General features: G+C 43.0%; 1 protein-coding gene across 1 annotated transcript in view; it reads left to right on the forward strand.

Annotated features, from left to right (window-relative positions):
- The window catches only part of PYGB (glycogen phosphorylase B), a 45,912-nt gene that overhangs the window by 5,200 nt on the left and 19,133 nt on the right, over positions 1-21,579 (forward strand). The window contains exons 2-9 of the mRNA XM_072988217.2: positions 11,518-11,619; positions 12,637-12,715; positions 13,804-13,907; positions 15,982-16,113; positions 17,433-17,544; positions 18,313-18,395; positions 19,389-19,532; positions 21,300-21,392. Of these exons, the coding sequence (XP_072844318.2) occupies positions 11,518-11,619; positions 12,637-12,715; positions 13,804-13,907; positions 15,982-16,113; positions 17,433-17,544; positions 18,313-18,395; positions 19,389-19,532; positions 21,300-21,392 (849 nt within the window). The remainder of the gene's footprint in view (positions 1-11,517; positions 11,620-12,636; positions 12,716-13,803; positions 13,908-15,981; positions 16,114-17,432; positions 17,545-18,312; positions 18,396-19,388; positions 19,533-21,299; positions 21,393-21,579) is intronic.

Below are 21,579 nucleotides of genomic sequence, written 5' to 3' on the forward strand. Positions count from 1 at the left end.
GACACACGTAGGTGTCCGTAAGGTGTGTGCAAATCAGGCAGAACACCCGGAATGTGGAATTTTAAAAAACCACAAAAATCCCATCCCTAGTAGGAGCCATCCAGCCCTGCAGGGCTCTTTTTCCTGCTTTGGAGTCTGGTGGACCCTATTTTCTTTCTGATCAAAGTCTTGTCACCAGTGGAGGACTCATGTTTCCTGGGTGGATGTTTCTTCTATAGATCAAGGGGTGGTTTCCCTTGCTTTGTTTTATTAGAAGATCTGGGTGCTAGGGTTTTTCTCCGTCCCCAAAACTGGAGGTGAGTTCTTAAACCCAGGAGAAACTTTCTAGGAATATCGGGTTTCAAAAGCATGCCTGAGCATTCTGGCACCAGAAGAAGGGCCCCAGAGCCATGAAGCTTGCTCACCCAGCCTTAAAAGAGGCATGACTTTGAGCTGAAGCTTAGCATTCCTCTGTCTCTCCAAGAAGTCATTCTGGGCATCCTGCTGATATTGCTGCACCAGCTCCGGTGACTGTGGAGATCTTGAGGAGGAGGTACAGTATTGTCCCATTACTTTAGCTTGTCTTGAGGACCATTAACATTAGTGTGGCCTTATGCATGCAGCTCGGTGGTCTTAGATTCATGGTGTCTGGTCTTTGGTGCTGAAGGTCTCCAGTAACTTTGGCTTAAGAGCCTCTGACTCTAACCAGTGTTTGCGTCTGGCATTTCCTCTGTTGACATCATTGGTTCGCTTGCATTTGAGTCTGTGTCCAGGTGAATACTGGATTCCTGGGTCTTAAGAGAACAGCTCAAAAGTCTCCTCTTACCACTTTAGGCTTTCTACCAATTTGATGCTCTCCAGGTATGTGATGCTGTCAGCCACGGTGGCTGTGGATTAAGGAAGTTGTGATCCAACTCATTTGGAAGGTGCTGAACTGCAGAACTGTGTTGTAGATCAAACAAAGCCAGAATCCTAGATGGTCATTGGGAAAGGCTGCTCCTTTCACAGCATGCTCCATGTGAGGATGTGGCATATATTTGACCAGGTAGATAAATATTGAGAAGAGAATCTATGGTTGCTGGTGGTCCAGAAAGGAAAGAAAAGCAGATTTGCTCCTGTGTCTTCCAATAGTGGTTTAATCTTAAAAACAACAGCAACAACAACAACAACAAACAACCCAGCAATAATAGCCTTTCACAGCACATTGAGCTAAGTATTATCATCTGAGGATGACTGCAAACCAACACACTGTTGTCAAAAGTGATAGTTCGAAAGGCAGCAACCCTACCCAAGCACCCCTAATTGGTGCAGTTGAGTTTACTTGTGTGTAAATGCTCACAGACTTGGATGACCTCTAAATCCATACCAGGCTTGGATGACCTCTAAATCCATACCAATAATCAGACTTTGCAGATTGTATATATAGCTAGTCAAATGTATATGAAAATTTATCTTGACTGTCTATGCTATAATAGCAGGTTTCTCAACACCAGCTCCTCCACCCTTAATCCAGGCCACGTTTTTTTCTGTAGCGACAGAGGATGCAGCAAGGGCACAGATGGTTGAGCAAACGTTTCAGCCTGAGATAGCTATACAAGAAATCTTTGACAACCTAGTCCCTGGGCGTTGTGGATACATTCCCTGATTGCGCCATGGGACACAATCTGGCCTGTGTAAATATGACTGCAGTACATGATGCTATTGTGTCCCTACCCGCACAGAAAGAGGTTGAAATTGTTATGTCTTCTTAGCAGGGTATCTTACATTAAGGATGCACTATCAGGAGATTTTTCCAGCTGTGTTCTTGAGATTTATCGGAAGCTTTGAGGGGATCCTTCACTGAGTCAGCAGGTTTCTCTTGCTCACTGCTCTCAGCCTTCCCTTCTATTGTACACGAAACAGGAGAAGATAATGGTTTGAGCAGAGACACACCTTATCCCAAAGTTTCAGGCTGGGATTTCCCCACAATTCACTGGTCATAAGTCGCCTGTGTTTCCGGATGTACTCTGAACCAGAGCTAGGAAAAGCTCATTTTAGTGATTCTGGTGGGGGTTGTTGTTGTTTTTTCCTAAGGGCAAGCATTTTGATAACTTTTGTTTGGCATTCATTTCATATAGGATTCTGATAATGCAATTAATTGATCCCTAAGCAGGGATTTGAACTACAGTCTTTCCAACATGTTCTAAATATGACACACAAGCAATGTCGTGACATCAGAGTTATTTTGGGACCAAGAGATAGCCTATAAATATTTTGATGAATAAATAATAAACGATGATATGTGAATCTGAACATTCACCTTTAAGAAGACAGAAGAGGTTAAAATGGAGTTACACTTATTGTAGCAGAGAGGCTTAAAGCTATGACTCCCTTGCCTTCCCCAACATATTGCCTTGAAGCTGTACTGGACTACAGATCCCATCATCCCTAACAAGAAATGACTCTTGACTGGGAATGCTGGAAGTGGTAGTCCTGCACATCTGAAGGGCACCAAGTTGGGAAATCAGCTATCAAAACAGAATTAGAGTATAGACCTTAGGTGAATGAAAGACTGCTTAACTCCTGTCTGCTAATATGGAAAGGCAGTCATATTATCTGCAGAGATTCAGTGGAACCTTGCTATTAATAATTTTTGTGCTTGCAGTTCCTTATCACAAGAGAACAAATACACTTTATCATTCCTTTTGCGGAAGCGGTGCCAGAAGAAAAGAAGGATGTGCCCCACCACTTTGCATACCAAAAATGCATCATAGATGCTTTGCGGCACAAAGAAGTATCCTTCAGTCAAAATATGTAAAGAAGAAAGCCCTATAGTTGTTAGATTAAAGGAACGAAAATATTCAAAGATGCATGATCTGGAATCTTTCCAAAAGCAAGGTTAGTAAAGTGTAGGCTATCCACTTTGCTATTGCAGAAGTTATACTGTATTGCAGTACTGCAGCCAAAACTCTGCTCATGACCCACATTCCATCCCAGGTATCTGGCTTAAGGTTCGCTCAGCTTTCCATCCTTCCAAAGTTCATAAATTGAGTACCCAGCTCATGGGTGGGGGGGCAGTGTGAAGCCTGCATAATTAAATTTTACACTGCCGAGAGAGTGCTTTAAGTGCTATGGGGCAGTATATAAGCAGCACACTTTGCTTTAAAGATCCTTAAGTAGGATAAATCCTTACAGGGGAGGTTCTTTAGCGCAGTGGTTCTTAACCTTGGGTTACTCAGGTGTTTTTGGACTGCAACTCCCAGAAGCCTTCACCACCAGCTGTGCTGGCTGGGGTTTCTGGGAGTTGCAGTTCAAAAACACCTGAGTAACCCAAGGTTAAGAACCACTGCTTTAGCGCATGGCTTTCAGATGCGGTTGGATTACAGCTCCCAGCCATCCTGGACAAATGTAGCCAATGATGAAGGATCATGGAAGCTGTGATGCAATAACATTTGGAGCACCACAAGTTGTCCACCAACCCTTGCTTCATCCTGAATCAGAGCAATGCTGCTTTCCAACCTGGTGGTGTCTCCACCTGACAATGGGTTTCTAATACAGTATTTTGATTGATTTGTTTTTCATTCCTGATTCATGAGATCCTTTAACTTTGGGGTGATAAACATGCATTCTTCCATATATTTTTAGACTGCAGCACTCATGAGCCCAGCCAGCATGGCCTGAGGTCAGAGAAAATGAGGCTGAACATTTAGTAAGAATTGGAAGCCAACAGCTTTCACATCCTTCCTTCAACTAGAAGTACTAGTGATCAAATGCACAGCGTTAGGTATACAAAAATGAAGCTCCACCTCCAAGTTCTCTCTATTTTCCCTTGATCTGTTGATACGTACTTGACATTGATAAGTACTCCTATATGGTTAATTCCCAGTATCAGTCCAAAAATACTGTGACTCTTCTACCTTTTCCTTCCAAGGCAAAACGGTAAGAAAAAAGGGAAAGGAAACAATAGGAAAACACAGGAGATTTACAGATGTAAGTCATTGGCTGAAATCCTGTTGTGCAGTTATGTAAATAGGGTAACTCAGACTCAAATTGCCATAAGTTAAGAAATCTACAGTATTGGATGCAACTCAGTAAGCAAAAGATAATGTCTGCGGAGATCTACCTTATAGCAGTTCACTTCCAAAAGCTAAATCATTTACATAACTCCCTCTCTTTTGGGGGGGTGACTCTTCCCGCCAAGGATGGGGTCCGCAGCTTGGGGATCCATCTGGACGCAGCGCTCACTATGGAAACTCAGGTGGCATCGGTGGTCCGTACCGCCTTTTTTCATCTTATGCGGATAGCCCAGCTGCGGTCCTATCTCGATGTTGGGGCGCTCACTACCTTGGTGCATGCACTCGTAATCTCAAGATTAGACCACTGTAATGCGCTCTACGTGGGGCTGCCTTTGAGGCTGCTGCGGAAGCTTCAGGTGGTGCAGAATGCGGCGGCCAGACTACTTAGTGGAGTGAAAAAATACCAACATATCTCACCCACTCTGGCCGCATTGCATTGGCTGCCCATCCGGTTCCGCATCGACTTCAAAGTGTTGATGCTTACGTACAAAGCCCTAAATGGTTTAGGGCCTCGTACAAAGCCCTAAATGGTTTAGGGCCTCGATACCTGGTGGAACGCCTACTCCCACCAAGATCTACCCGTGTCACTCGTGCGAGCCAGGAGGTGAGGCTGAGGAGCCTAACGCTGAGGGAGGCCCGGAAGGAAAAGATAAGAAATCGGGCCTTCTTGGCGGTGGCTCCTCGCCTCTGGAACAAGTTACCTCCTGAGATTCGTGTGGCTCCCTCGCTGGGTATCTTTAAAAATCAACTAAAAACATGGATGTTTTGGCAGGCCTTCCCTCCAGTCAATCCCTGATGCCCTTCTTTCTCCCTTTGTTTGCTCCCAGTTTTTGAAATATCTATCTTTATGTAAAATTGTTTTATATATATTTATTGTTCTATTTTTATGCTGTTAGCGGCCTAGAATGGTCTTAACCAACCAGATAGGCAGGATATATATATATATATATATATATATATATATATATATATATATATATATATATATATATATATATATATATATATATATATATATATATATATATATATATATATATATATATATATATATATATATATATATATATATATATAATAAATAAATAAATAAATAAATAAATACACAACAGGATTTGAGCCATTTTTTGTTTGTTTGTTTAAAACATTTGCATCCCACCTTTCTCCTTAAGAAGGACCCAAGGTGGCTTACGTTATTCAAAGACAATATTTAAAGCTAGAAACAGTAAGCATACAAATACTAAAAAGGATCCGACGAATACCACAGTGAAAGATGGTAAACAGAGGCAACATCAAAACACATTCAATGCGGTAAGGCACAAGAATCTATTTAAGAACTCCACTCAGGTAGCCAGTAATTCTGGGAAGGCTTGCTCGAAAGAGAAACATATTTGCCTCCTTGTGGAAGAAGAGCAAAGATGAGTCCAGCTAGACCTCCTGTGGGATGGAGTTCCAGAGGGTATCTACAGATCTTGCTGGGCTTCAGCTCCTCTCATGGCCAACCTGTACTGTATTGTTAATTGTTGGAGCTGCTGGGAGTTGTAATTTAAGGGTGGGATCCACCGGTCTCTGTCTCAAAGCACCAGTCTTAATCTCCTTGCAGATTAGGTTCTGGGTTTTGAGGAATAGATCTGCAGAATGGTCACTGTGAAGAGCTGAACTAAGCACTAAGGTGACCTCTATTCAGACTCACTGCCTGTGAAGCTCATTGAATCAGCCTTGAAAGGTTGATTGTGCAAAGCCCAGCCAGAGGTGCTTGAGTAAGACATAGGAAGAACCTTCTGCACACCTTCCCCCAAAGAGTTCTTCTCATCAGTTTGCATAGGAACTGCTTTCAAGAACGGCAGACACCCAAGTTAAAGCAGATGCAGTGTCTGGAAAAGTTACTTTGTGGGATTATAACTCCCAGCACTCGGAGATAGGAGGTGTTATTTTTAGATTACAATTCTTAGAAATCCAGACCCAGTGTGTTTTTCCCCTGTCTCTGCCAGAGGCATGGAAAGTTTCTGGGCCAAGAAATGTCAAAAAGCTTACCCATCAATTGCACTTTCCTTTGTAATTAGCTATAGTTCCAGCTTTCTTGGTTGAGAGTTATCATCACAGGGCTTGAATCTGTTGCTGATGCTTAGTTGCTTTACTGTGGTTGATGGAATAATGAATGTTAAAGATATTCCATTTAATTGGAACAAATCAAATGAGCTTATCCAGATGGTCACTGAAGTCACATGTAAAGATGCTCAGGAGCGTGGGGTAGGAATAACTCTTTCATCCCATTTATTTGTCCAGAGTTGTCTGACTACAGGAGCTGATGAATTTTTTTTGTCCTTCTCTTTTGTGGTGTTTACTTCCTTGATCTTGGCTAATATGATTTTCGCTCTTCGGTTTCCCGCTGGTCTCCTTTACAATCAAATTCTCTCGTAGTTTCTCAGGCTTCCATTACAATGAGACAAGATGGTGTCATTACTGTTGTAGTACCAAATTTGCTTCAATATTTTTTTCAATTTGGGGGGGGGGGAGAAAGCAAATGTAACAGCAAAACTAAATAAAGCTTTCATAAGGCTCACATGTGACTTGTTGGCACATAAAAACAACAACAAGCCTCACATAAGGTTCCTTTGCAACCCAAGACTTTGATAGCATGCCTGCTGCAGTTAGTGACAGTAACGTTATCATCATATCTGCCGGGGAAGCCAAAACAAGTTACAGCCGAAGGCACCAAAATAGGGCTGATCAAATTCTGGGCATCATGAGGATGTGTTGACACCCCCTGAAATCACTAGGGCCACATCATTATGTGACGCACCACCACGGCCATCAAAATGATGCGGCACAATCACAATCCGAAATGCCACATTTACAACTTCATTGTAAATCAGAGTGCATGGAGACAGTACGCTGTGTTTTTGAGTGAAATCATGCTTACAGGAGACTTCCAAGAATGTAATTCAACTAAAAAACAAGACACATGCTCCTCATGTTATTACACTTGAAAAGATACATGCCAAGATCCAGTGTATTTTATTATTTGATAACAACAAAATCAGGATTTCCTACACTATGCAGTTGGAACCCTCTTTGGCACCAGCATCTGGGGCAGATGTTCATGGGGTGGAGGAGTGGGAGTATCATCAATTCTTGCAGAAACTGTGGGATTTAGTGAAGTGCACCGATGTATAGTTTGACCAGAAGAGGGCCAGACTCCATCTTTGCTGGACTTTTTGCTTTGCCTGCAGCAACACTTTTCTATACGAAACACGCCATGTCTCATCTTTCTCATCCCCAGTTATGAAATGTATGCATGCCTTGTTTACCTGCTTCTCGTACCTTGTTCTTTGTTCTGTGTCCTATGGAGATGTATCTGCACAAGCAGAGACTTGTTCTAACTGCAACGTACTTGGTTGGCTAGTTTGTTGATCTGCCAGGTCATGCCAGGCAAGAAGGGCGGGTAGATTCATGAGTCCTGGGTCCAACTTTAAAAGCCCTGAAACCCACATGGGGCTGTGTTCCGCTAATGCAACGCAACAAGATGGGGCAGGACATCCTTAACCTTCTAGCAGCATCGGCCCTTTGATTCCCACCATTCCTATTCAGCATGGCTGCTGGTAAGAGACCATGAAACTTGTAGTCCAAAACATCTCAAGGGTCAAAGGTTCTTCTTCCTGCTGTAGGAATCCAAGAGGCCATTGACTACCATCCTGGCCAGGGTGTTCTTGGAGTGGTGGTTCAGAAATTTAAGGTTTTGCAGTTGTGCCCTCAACCCCCAATCCTCCAACAATCTGTTTTTCAAGACACTTACACCACGGAGGGGACTTTTACTGCTTAATCAGCAATGCAGGGATACGAGTGGAATTTAGGTCCAGGTCCTGAGGGTGATTTGGCCCCTTGTAATAATACTCAGATGTTATCTCTGGATCCTGCCCTCTGTTGGTGGCCTTCTTAGATTCATCTGCTTGGTCACAGAGGTGAAACAGGATGCTGGATAAGACACATTTTGATCTGATCCATGAGGACTCCTGTTATATTCTTACACAATGTACAGTGCATTCCCTTCATAACAGGCCTGATAAAATCAACTGGCATACTATGGAATGAATGAATTGTGCATTTTATAATCAATATTTTTCTTGTGTTTTTCCCTTGATTTAATTTATATTTTACCCCTTGTTACAAGGCTTGGCACATCATTTTTATACCAGAAGCTGTGTTACTGTTTATTTTAGATAGTTTGGCGTTATTATTGCCACCTGAAAATATCTATTTTGTTGCTGTAGTGACGGCCTTCCTCACTACTCACAAAGGGAGGTCATCACGTCACTTTAAAACCCTTCACTCTTCTTTACTGCCACCAACCATTCCTTAATGAATAAATCATACAGCAGGCCAGTATAACTTTTAAAAATAAAAACTTGGTTTATTGAATACAAAAAGAAAGGAATGGTAAATCACTGTTAAAGGAATAATCAATCAATCACTGTTTCTCAGGCACTAGCTATCACAGACTCTCTCTCACTGACTCTAATCTCTTTAACTCACAGCTCAGACACTCATCACTCATCTCTCATCTGTCTCCTATCTCCTATCTGACCCACTCACACCTCACACACCTTATATATCACAGCTCCTCCCGCCTCTGCACCACCCTCCGCCCTCTCATTGGCTGAGATTTTCCCTCCCAGCTGTGACGGACAGGTTATGCTATGGCTGACCGTAACAGTTGCATTGTCTGTTTTGTGTTATTGATGTGTTTTACTGTTCTCACAATGCCCTGAAAATTCCAAGGAGATAGTGTGTACAGTACTGTGGTTCCCCCTGTGACTGATCCTATTATTGTACTGAGAAATTATTTTAAAAATACAGAAGACTAAAATATTTTCCCTGCTGCTTATGATTGATGAGAGAATGGTGTAACATTTTAAAAATTCCATTCAAGTGCCTAAAAAAGTCACCTTCAGAAGTAACTTATAAGTTTCACAGTAACCATGTAACTACCCATTACACTGCCTTTGAAATGTGACATACTAAACCCTTGTTATCAAAAGTAACTAGTTATATGTTGCTGTTTTGTTTGGTACCAAAAGTAACTAGTTACAAGTAACCAGTTACTCCCAAGCTGTATCTATATTTCTGAAAATAGTCATGGGATTCACTCGGGCCAAATTGGCGGAGCAGCCTGCATGTTCATTTCCTCATCTGAGTAAAATTTGTTCTGTCTGTAATGGTATTAACTGCATTTGGCTCTCAAGAACTTCCAAAAATTTCAGAGAGGGTCTACTGGTGCTTAGTATATCTAGAAGCCCATAGATCGTCAGCCTCGTTTATGGCTTATAATTGGAGCAGGGGGTTCCGTCCCGATTTGGGGATGAAGTGCCCCTCCCACTTGGCCAGGTTTTGAATGACTTGCTTCCAGAATCCTCTAGCCAGCCAGCATGGTCATGACCTCGAAGTAGCTGTTTGAAGCTTTGATGAAATGCCCATCAAGGCCATGGAAGGTCATGGAATGGTGAGATCATCAGAAAGCACCTTTGGGCTGCTTACCACATCTTAGCCTCCTTTTCGTCTTAGCTAAAAGCTAAACGAGAAGCTCATCAATATTTCAGCATCACCTAAGATGCTGACAGCGGCTTTATTTATCCCACACCCACTGCCCTTCTTGGGATTTCTGCTCAGTCATTCTCATTCAGCTAAGAGAAACTCCCTTAAAGGAGGAGCAAGACTGCAGAATACTAGATGCTGGAAATGTTAAGCCTGTCACTTAGGATCTTGACTTTTTTAATTTGATTGAAGGTTCTTACAGGCAGGAGAAAAGTTCCACCCTGTTTTCTCCCAGTTAGTCCTTGTTTACCCCCTTGTTTACTGGTACGGGGTGTACCAGGATTTGTGTTCAAATTTCATTTGCTTCCTCTTGGCTCCTTTTGTGGGCACTTTGTCATCACTCTTAAATTCCCCAGCCTTTTTGCCCCTCCACATTGCTTTCTCCCTGTTCCTTCTCCATAAAAGCTCCTTGCTCCTTCCTTTTCTGCCTTGTTCTGCTTATTTAACTTTTTCCTCCTCCACTTGGCCGCCCAGCATTCCTTGTTCATTTTACCCTTCAGTGTGGGTTCATTTTACCCTTCTGAGCCACAAAGGACTGCCAGTTTTGCCTTTTTATAATCTTCTTGTGCTGCCTTCACACAGCTGCCTTCGCTTTCCTAGTAAATTTGGAAGCTTGGCCAGAGAGGCTGTAATCAGGAAATGAACTTCTACTGGGAAGCTCCTTAGCATTGTCCCCATCTGGAACAAACCAAGATAAAACATAAACCAAGTCTATGGGGGGAGGGGAATGCAGAAAGTCACAGATTTGGTAGCTTTTAGAATTGAGAAAAGCCTAACATCATATGGATGAGGAAGAAAAATTGTGCTCATCAGGTAAAATATACAGAATACAAGTTCAGTCTGGAAGAGTCTTGAAAAAGGTAATTTCCAAAACCTAATTTCTGCCACATTTCTAGTGGTGGAGGAGAAGGGCTGTTTTTTGTGTGTCGCCTGAACATTGGAGATGCTCAGTATGTTGAAATATACACCTGAATTCCAGGACTTTGGGGTGGTTTGTGGAAGATATCTATGAAACAACCTGTTTTGTATTGGTTAGACTGTTGGATTAGAACTGGAAAAGGGCATCTTTATGGACCATATTTTTCTATGTATAAGACTGTACTTTTGTCTAAAATCTTTAGACTAAAAATTGAGGGTTGTCTTATACATGGAAGTAAGCTGAGTGAAAAAACAAGTGGAGGGGAAAGCAGGGATCAAAGTGATCCTGCAGGGCTTTGATCCCTGCTTTCCCTCCACTTGCTAAGCCTTAGCAAAAGGAAAGCAGGGATCAAAGTGCTGCAGGATGCCTTTGATCCCTGCCTTCCTCTCTGCTTGCTAAGTCCCAGGGAGCTTAGCAAAAGGTGGGGGAAGGTTCAAAGCAATCCTGTGGCTGTATAAAGGAGAAAGGAATCAAAATAATTGTGCAGTCGTGGAATTGCTGTGATCCCTTTCCCCCTCCTTTTGCTAAGCCACGCTGGGCTCAGCACAAAGGGAGAAAGCAGGGATCAAAGCCATCCTGCAGCACTTTGATCCTTTTTACCCTACATTTGCTAAGCCCCAGTTAGATTTCTTAATTTTGGGTTAGAAAAGTGTGGATGTCTTATACATGGGGGTTGTCTTATAACCAGCTGTGAAGATGGCAAAAGGAGAACAGACCAGTCATTCTTTCTGTGTCTGATCTACCTCATAGGGTTGTTGTGAGAATAAAGTGGAGAGGGGGAGAACCAGGTATGCTGTCTTGGGTCTCTTGGAGGGAATTATTGGCTGTAAATATGCAAATTAAATGTAAGTGAAAATATGACTTACTTTGTTAGCAGTGTGCACCTCAAGGTGTGACTTGTCTGGCATATTTTTGTTCTTTGTCACTTCTGCGTATCGTATAAAATCTCACTGTTCATTTTCTCTTTCATAGCGGATTTATTACCTGTCTTTGGAATTCTACATGGGCAGAACACTGCAGAACACCATGGTCAACCTGGGGCTGCAGAATGCCTGTGATGAAGCCATTTATCAGGTACGTTCATCCTTGGAGGTTTGGATGGGTGCTGTCTCTGAATTCACCCGGTCCCTTGTTTTAATGGAAAAATTGTGGCAAAATGGCCAGGATGTTATGTCACAAAACCCGGATAAGGTTAGGCTGAAAATGAAGGGATACTGATAGGAGTCAGAGCAATAGCCTAGGAGTAGGAAGGACCACATTTCCCCCATGGCATTTCCCTAATCTAAATTACAACTGAAACTGGGGGGAAAAGAAAAAGAATTCAATGTATTCACGAAGGCTTTCACGGCTAGGATCTAATGGTTGTTGTGGGTTTTTCAGGCTCTGTGGCCGTGTTTTGAAGGTTGTTCTTCTTAACGTTTCTCCAGTGTCTGTGGCTGGCATCTTCAGAGGACAGGAGCAGCACTCTATCAATCACAGTGACAGATAATCTCTCTTCCTTATCACAGCAATACACCCACGACAAAAACACACTGATCACCATAATCACTCTCTCTCCTGAAAAGGACAAAAGCTGATCCCACAGCCATAAATACTCAACTCCCAGATAAACTGGACCAGAGCACAGAGTGGTACTCTTGTCCTCGGAAGATGCTGGCCACAGAGACTGGCGAAACATTAGGAAGAACAACCTTCAGAACATGGCCAAAGAGCCCGAAAAACCCACAGCAACCAAAAAGAATTCAGTTATCTGTATGCTTTCTGCATCCAGGCAATTGTGGTGCAAGGGCCAGAGGCTTGGGAAATCCACTTTCTAGTCCCTGCTTAGCCATTAAATTTACTGATCAGCCATGGACCCCGCTTTCTCTCTCGGCAGGACCTGCTTCACAGGGTCATGATGAGGGTAAAGTGGGAAGCGGGGGAAACCATGTGCCTCGTTAAGCTCACTGGAGAAAAGGCAGGGTGTGAGTGCAACTCATACTCACCAAAGGGGAGCAATGAGGCCCTGGGCAGTGGAAGTGTGTGTGTGTGTGTGTGTGTTCCAGATGGGGAGGCAGACAGTCATGTGGTGTTCCTTTGCTTTTCCAATAGCTTGGGCTGGACCTGGAAGAACTGGAGGAAATTGAGGAAGATGCCGGCCTTGGCAATGGAGGCCTGGGGCGTCTGGCAGGTGAACTGTGATTCGGCAGCATTTTATTTTATTTTATTTTATTTGCATGAGCGCACTGCAACATCAAGAAAAATAGAGCAAAGGAAATTCAGAGCAGATGGATTGCACAGCTGAATGATCTGCGGTGTAATGGAACCTGGTCTGTCTGGGTCCGAGGGCGTGAATGGTTTGCTTGGCAGCAACAGTTCCTTCATTTGCCATAGCCCTTAAACTCCCCAGTTTTCTCTGCGTTCATGGTATCAGAGTTGAGGAAGAGAAGGATCTTTTTGTAATGCCAAGTATTTACTCCTGCCGTGTCTTGATTTGGAAATGCAGGTCCGTTAGCCTTACAAAAGATAAGCTCCTGGTGGATTTAAAAATTGCTGGAACTGCTTTGTAGATATGAAACAGCCCATCTGCCTGCATTTTTGAGTTGTCCTTGCAGTCCCCGCGACGAGAGCCTAAGCATCAAAATGCGTTACTGCTGTGAAGGAACTGATGATGAGGGGCTGAAACGGGATCAGGCCCAACTCTGGGTTCATAGGAGCCGCAGAAGCTGCCTTCAATAGGCATTCTTGTTCAAGTTTTTAAAAGCTACTTATTTGAACTACAACATCCAGTATCCCCAAGCCAGCATTCCGTGCTGGTCAGAGGTGTGGCCCTGGACTAATCCATGAGGCCTCTTCTCTTTTTCTTAGGAAGCTATGCAAAACTAGCATGAGACAAAGATGTGTTCATAGCATAGGTAGAGGCCCTAACAAAATTAGTGTACGATGGACTGCTTTTACTTAGAGCCTGCTCAATTAGAGACATAGGACAGCAGCCCTATAAATAAAAGGTAGGCCAGTATTGTTATTTCCCTGTATTGCAGATGCTGTGTGTGGTTAGGGCAAAGTGAAAATGAAAGAGAAAGGCTTTGCATAAGGCCACCTGGCAGATCAGCCTCTTATGCACTGCATTTTATTGAGTACTCTCAGGAGTACTTTTTCTTAGTGCTGTGTGGCCTTTGAAGCACAAGCAGAACAGGATGCACCGGGAGCAGCTCCTTTTTAATGTTTATATCTGACTGCTGCTTTTTCACTCTTTTTCCCCCTTCTTTTGTATTTTAGCTTGCTTTTTAGACTCGATGGCGACCCTAGGACTGGCAGCTTACGGCTACGGAATCCGCTACGAATTTGGCATTTTCAACCAAAAGATCGTCAATGGCTGGCAGGTGGGTTGCTGAGAGGACTGGGACGACCCTTTTGTTCTCTCTGCTTTTCCAGCTGCTCCCAGAGAAGACCGTGCTTGGGATAGCAAGGGAAGCTTTTCAGTCCAGACCTATAGAAAGGTGTGCCAAGTCCAAACCTCCCTCCTGCCTACCTAAGTCGGGGAGAGGACAGTTTAGAAGGAACTCTGCATGCCACAACAGAAGACTACAGATTTGGCTGTGAATACTAAGTGAATAGATGAGCAATGCCTGTACAGATATCAAAAACAGACACAGACACAGACACAGACACAGACACAGACACAGACACAGACACAGACACACACACACACACACACACACACACACACACACACACACACACACACACACACACACACACACACACACACACACACACACACACACACACACACACACACACACACAATCCTCCCAATAGTTGGGATTGAAATAGATTTTCCAAGGATCAATATATTCTTGCAAGCTCTCCTTGTCGAAATACAAAATATTTGAGGGTGGTTTGGCCTTGAATGGGCAATTAATCACTCCCGGCAGTCTGCCCTACCCTGGCACCAAGGTTGGACTAATACCACCGTTGTTTCTTGAAAGTGGTAGCTGTGTTTGTCTATGCTAACACATCAGGCAAAAACAATAGAAAGATTTAAAAAATAAAGAAGACAAAAACATGCCATCTTAAAGACCAAGTGCTCTATTTGAATGAGAGCTTTCGTGGACAAGCCCACTTCCTCTTGAACTTAATATCCCATCATTTCTTGTTTCCCTTCACCTCTGCTTTTGTGGGATACATTTGAAAGTCATTTCCAGTTTCTGTGTGATTTGGCCGAAGTGCAACTGAGCTAATGCCTCACTTCTTTCCATCCCATAGATTGCATTTGTCTGCTTTCCACCCATGGCATTGCTGCCATCTGCTTTCCAGTTATGAGTGTGGCTTCTGCACCTTTCTCTCGTGTTGTGACATTCACTTAAATTCTATTTCCACCCGCTGTGTTGTCTTGACGCCTTACCAGGGAGTTCTGGTCTGTGCCATTAAAGTGGTCATGCTTAAATTGAATGGTCTGCAGTTCCAATAGCCTCTGACAGATGGGGCTGTCCAAAGAACTGCATTAACAGGCACAAGACAGGCTTTTCCCTGTCTTGATGGCGAGCTTCCTATACGGAGCTTTGCTATTTAAGGTGTTAAAAAAATAAAAATAAACAAGAGTGTTGCTCAGGAGATGCTTTAAAAAAGGAAGAGTCTTGGAGACAGGCTTTGCTGGGGAAGTACTGTATGTGCTGGTGTTGCCCCCCCCATGTGTTTGTGTGTACTCATGAGATAACAGGTGAGGAAAAAGGTTCACACCCCATCCTCCCTTTCTGTGTCCATTCAAAGTGATCACATTAGAGATGGACATGAACTGTCAAGCCGTCGGTCGAACCAGCAGTTTGTGTCCCTATGTAGATCACATGCTTTGAAGTGAAGCAAAAAGATTCAGTTTTCAAAAAGTAGAAGGATTTTTAAAAAGTCAGATAATGGGACTCTAGGTTGATTCAATTTCCCATTGTACTGTGTAATCAACGGGGGGGGGGGAGTGAATTAGCCCACCCTAAACCTGTAGTAAGGGACGTGGTGGCGCTGCGGGTTAAACCACAGAAGCCTCTGTGTTGCAGGGTCAAATACTAGCCATCGTAAGATCAAATCCATGTGATGGAGTGAGCTCCCGTTGCTTCTCCCAGCTCCTGCCAACCTAGCAGTTCGAAAGCATGTAAAAATGCAAGTTGATAAATAGGTACCACCTCGGTGGGAAGGTAACAAGGAGTCTAGTCGCGCTGGCCACCTGACCACGGAAACTGTCTTCGGACAAACGCTGGCTCTACGGCTTGGAGATAGGGATGAGCACTGCCCCCTAGAGTCTGACATGACTGGACTAAATGTCAAGGGGAACCTTTACTTTTACCTAAACCTGTAGCATTTCCTGCATTTTATGTTAATATGGTCGCCCTCTCACTTTGGGGGAAAACCTGGAGAAATGCCTCTGAGTATGGTTTCCTTGTAACCTTTCCCCTCTGTTTTTAGGTGGAGGAAGCTGACGATTGGCTGCGTTATGGCAATCCTTGGGAAAAAGCTCGTCCAGAATACATGCTGCCCGTACACTTCTATGGTCGGGTGGATCACACTCCAGATGGTGTGAAATGGGTCGACACTCAGGTACGGCATCCTCCAGCTACTGGAGAAGGATTTACACAAGACAGTGGAGGAGACATGTTGGAAGAGATAGATAATGAATATTTCTATGGCTTTTCTCACTAAAGTATGTTACAGAAAGACTAGTAATCTCAAATGTAATAAATACCAACACAAGCATTAAATGACTCAGTGCGTAGAGGACAGAAGATGTTCTTCAGCAGGAGGTCCTAAAAAACACATTTTTTTCCTGTCCCTGCCATTTACTTCATTTGTAGATAACAACGGCTTTACTTTGCAATTCAAATATCTTTTTTTTTTTTTAAATCAAGCTTGGTATCTGATATGCTGAGTGACAAAATATGGTAGGGAAAAAAAGCATCATTTAGACAGAAATAAAGAGAAGGCTTAATCTGCGAGGAGCACTACAAACTCCAATGGCCATGCATAGGAAAACAGAAAATATCAGGATGTTTGACTCCAAAAGCTTGAATAACTCAGGAGAACTGGTTCTATATAAATGCAATTTTCATGATCCAGTCTCAGTATGGAAGGCAGAGTATCCAGGGATACCTTAAAGATGAGACAGTTCAGAGTTTTTGCAAGCAAGAGCAGCCTTTAAATCAGGCATGATTTTGTGCTGATGGCTTGACAAGCGATATTTGGGCTTCTTCTGACTGCTGCCTTTTCTTTCCATGTAGGCAGTGATCCTAGTGCTACAATTTTGTTGCTTGGCAGCATGTCATTAGTTTAAACACTAGCATTCCTCCAAGGGGTTGGCTACACATGTGATTAGCCTCTGAGCAGAGAAATTTTGCTTTTGTTTACTACAACTGTACACATTTGTGGATCTGACACAGCTCCCACAGTCCCTCCGCTATGCTAGCAAAGAGACTTTAGGAGTTGTACTACAAAAAGAGAGAGGCTTTTCCAAGCTTGGATTGTTCTTTATTAGAGAGATGTCCAGAATCAACCTTCCACTTCTTTATGGAACGCAGGACTAGAATTTGCCATAGAATTGGCCAAACCATTTTTGCAGAAAAGCTTTCGCCCTGGGGTAAAGACTGCTTGAGATTTTTGGGTTTTATTTTTTTCTTTTGCTTTACCTACTGGCTTTGTTTTCTTCTTCTTGATGTCTCCTGTGTTGGCATTTGACAACAGGATTGGTGTTTTTGTTGTTGTTGTTTTGGGCTGTTCTGTTCCACTCTTTGTTTTTACTATTGGCAATTTATGTTTCTATTCTAAAATGTGGTTTTTACCTGGAATTTCATGTTGCTCTGACACTAAACAAGTACGTTTTTTGGTGTAGCTCGTTGTTATCTGGCTTCTTCTCCTTCTGCTAGGTTGTCCTTGCCATGCCTTATGATACACCTGTTCCAGGCTACAAAAACAATACTGTCAATACCATGAGACTGTGGTCAGCCAAAGCACCCAACGATTTCAATCTTCAAGAATGTAAGTGCTACTTCATTCTCTGGGTGACTTTATTTTTGGAATACACATAGGTTGCTAAGGGAATCTGCAAGGCAGAATTTCTCTGTTTTCAACATGTTGTGAGTTTGTTGTGCTTTCATTTCAGAGGCTGGGCAAAACCACCTCTTCCTTGTGTTTACCAACAGTTAATATTGTACTCATTTAGAACATCTATATATCACTTTTATTAATAAAATTCCAGCATGTAAGACAAATGTAATCCAACAACAATTACATTGAAATGCAGTAGGAATATAAAAATTCACAACAAACTCCTAAAGATCTTGCTAAACTAGGTTTTAACATCCACCAGTGCTTGGTCAAACAGGTATCCTTTTACTGTATGCTGAAAAGGCTGGTGCTTGTTGTACTGTAAAAAGAATAAATTTCACATATGGGATGCCACAAGAGAAAAGATCTTGGCTTGCCCTCAAATTTACATGTGTGGGTGACAAGCGAAACATAAGACCCTGCTCTGCAGATCTCTTTGCATGGGCAGATTGAGATGGGAGTTCTGATTAGAGGTGTGCAGTTTTGGTTTTGGACTACAACTCCCAGAATTCCCTTGGCCATGGTCTATGGCCACATTTACCAGGAGAATTCTGGGAGTTTTATTCCACAAAGACAGTTCTGCGCAGTTGTATTCCAAACCTTTAGCACTGATCAGTGATAGAAGTACAGAAACCCCAGCAATACAGATTTCATAGACTGGGCCATAATGTTAATGTGTGTTCATTTTCCTCTGCTTAGTTAATGTTGGTGATTATATTGAAGCTGTGCTGGACAGAAACTTAGCTGAAAACATCTCCAGAGTGCTGTATCCAAATGATAATGTAAGTAACTCCTCTGTGCTGCATGAAATCAGATTTCGTTTTGTTTCTGTGCTGCTCTCATCAGCTCCTTAAAAAAAATAACTAGCTTGTGGTCAAATTTCCCTGTACAGTATGTGTAATGTCACATCTTCCCCAGTGGAGTCCTCACCCCCGCCCCCAAAGCTGCTCTTGAGCAGAGTTTGGAGATGTTACTTTTTTAGCACTTCAGTGGGAAGTTAATATGGGCAGTTAGACTGTCCTTCCCATGAAGCACCAGGGTGGCTCATGGCAAGCAGTGGGACTTTGGGGAGGAAGTCCTTTCTTTTTTCCATATGCAGTGAAGCAAAAAAAAATGGTGGCAGGAAGATCTCTCTTTTGCTTTCTAGTTTCTCCTCTCCCAATCCCAGAATTTTGTCTCAAAGCTTCTGGGTGAATTCTGGGACAGGGAGTTCTGGAAATCCGAAACTCCCATTGGTAGTAATAATCCTTGTCTTTGTTGCCACCACTGTCATCATCACTGTATATAATGATTGGCTTTAGCATTATGGATTAGATCTGGTGTCGTCTTCATTGCATTGGGTGCTTTGTGCAACCCCTGTAATGATTTCCAAGCTCTGGGCCTCAGATAATTTTGGACTACAACTCCCGAAAACTCTGACCATGGGTTATGGTGGGTAGTAGAGAATAGCCACAAACTGCCTGTTTATTGATTCATGCTGCTTGTTTTACTGGCTGAACAGGTGTCCGGAGCTGCTTGGGGGGGCTGTCTCTGAGTGGGGGGCCTGCTGGTGGAGGTGGGGCTAGGAAGTTCCAGACAACTGTTTGACTGGTAAATGAACTGGCTTCATTTACCGGTTCAGAGGTTCATGCTTATCTCTAGGGGTTAGGTCTTCTGGGCATTCTGGTCAGGGACCATATGTGGCCCCAGAAAGCACGTAGGGAACTTTGCCGTAACAGGTTTTGCAATAAAATCTGTAATGAATAATAATGTCTCTTTTCCTTGGTGTTTGCAAGTTCTTTGAAGGGAAAGAGCTTCGTCTGAAACAGGAGTACTTTGTAGTAGCCGCCACTCTCCAGGACATCATCCGGCGGTTCAAGTCTTCGAAATTTGGGTGTCGTGACCCTGTGCGAACCTGCTTTGAGACCTTCCCTGATAAGGTAAATATTTAACGTGGTGGCTGAACTGAAGTAACGAAATACAGAATTTTAATTTCCAAGACACCTCTGTTTTAGGCCATGTAGAGGTAATTGTTGACATGTAGTGAATAAATATTGAACTATTCAGGAGAAACATTCCACACAATTGGAAAATACCTCCCTCTTTGCTCCATTGGACCTATGCCAGTGGGGCTTTTGCTCTGTCACCACTGAGCTAAATTCCCCCAATTGAACTGAAATTTATAATCGGTGTCTAAGGGATTGACACAAACATCTCTATTAAACTATGCTGCTGTCTTACTGGCATTTTGTACTGTTTGAAATCACTCTCATTGGTCACACGGAAATGCTTATTTATTCCAGGAAGGTGTGATTCAAGACCCCACGCACAGGGTCGAATTAGTTACATTTCTCCCCTATGTTACCCAGCCCCCTTCCCTGCTCACCCTCCTCTACCATTATATCTGCCTTCTTTCCTGCCCCTTTTGCTGCCACACCTCTTCACTTGTTGTCAGGTGTCGCAACAGGAAGCAGATATGGATGCATGAATTAATCCCAGTTTTTCATACCACATATTCTTGTCTCTGTAGCCTATAACTAGGCATTCAGATTCCTTTTTATAATGTTTAGTAGATTTAGTTAGTGATATACTTTAGTAAGGGATATACAGTGGTGCTTTGCAAGACAAATTTAATTTGTTCCGTGAGTATCGTCGTCTTGTGAAAAATTCGTTTTGCAAAAATCGTCCATAGAAGCATTCGTCTTGCGAGTCATCAACCCAATAGCCAAAACCATTTGTCTTGTGGGTTTTTCATCCCACGAGGCATTTGTCTTGCAAAGCACCACTGTACTGCTGAATTTATAGGATGGAAGGTTTGGTAAGAAAAGCAAAATGTTTTGTTATAGAAGAGCATCTCTATGTCCAATGGCAATGAAAAAGAGAAGCTTTCTTTGAAATTGGGATACTGTACATGCATGACATCTGACACAGCGCTGCTTTATTTAGTGAATGTAGTGCTAAACTTGTAGTAATATGTAATTTTTTCCCAAAATAAGAATCAAGAGCAATACAAAGTACAAACCAAGCATAGCCAGGAAGGAATACCGTTTACCTTCACACCACTTCACACTGAACATACCTTCACGGACATGAGTTGGGCACGCCCAATTGCTGAAACAAAGGACTGGTTTACGTGATTATAAAATGCAAAAATGAGGCAAGCAAGTGTATGCGTAAATGCTATCGAAATAAACAAATAAAAACCAACCATCACCAAACACAGTGACTCACAGATTCGTGCCAGAAAGTCAGATCTACTCAGGATTTCTTGTAAGGTAGCAGAATAAAATGAAGTGGACCATGAGTAACAGGATGCAAGTAGTAGGACAAAAGGCCACTTGGTGGGGCCCAAACTGAGATTCAGTTCATGGGTGTTGTCCGAAATCCCATTAAATTCAGAGTCTAGGACCCTATTTCCTTTTGCAAGTTGCATAAGGGCAGTCACTGAGTGTTTTGCTTCTCATTGGCACACCCAGTCTCACTAGGGTTTTTAAAAGGGGCATCCCACTGGTCACATGATGGGGTGCGGTGGGGCTACTGGGGTGTAGAAACTGCTGCTCAGTAGCCCTGATGCAAGTGGAAACATCAGCATGATTTGGGCTACAATGTTGTACGTCCAGAACCCTGGTGGAATGTCAACCCAGCTTTGGTTTGTTCAGATCTAAAGGAGAGTTGCCTGTTTAGAGCTGATCTTGTTCTCCTTCCAGGTTTCCATTCAATTGAACGACACTCATCCAGCACTCTCTATTCCTGAGCTCATGAGAATCTTCATTGATATCGAACACATGGATTGGGATAAGGTGAGAAGGAGGGGAAAGGAATGCAATGGTACAACACTGAATTACAGGCTGGGTCTTCCCGGCCACCAGACAGTGGCGCTTCACAGCAAAGCTCAGAAAAAGATAGGCCAGAACTTGGAGTACAACTCCCAGAATCCGTCATCCACCATTCTGCAAGCTGTAGTCCAAAAAATATATATATTTTTTT

Source organism: Pogona vitticeps, chromosome 1 (assembly GCF_051106095.1).
Source record: "Pogona vitticeps strain Pit_001003342236 chromosome 1, PviZW2.1, whole genome shotgun sequence".
Taxonomy (NCBI): Eukaryota; Metazoa; Chordata; class Lepidosauria; order Squamata; family Agamidae; genus Pogona; species Pogona vitticeps.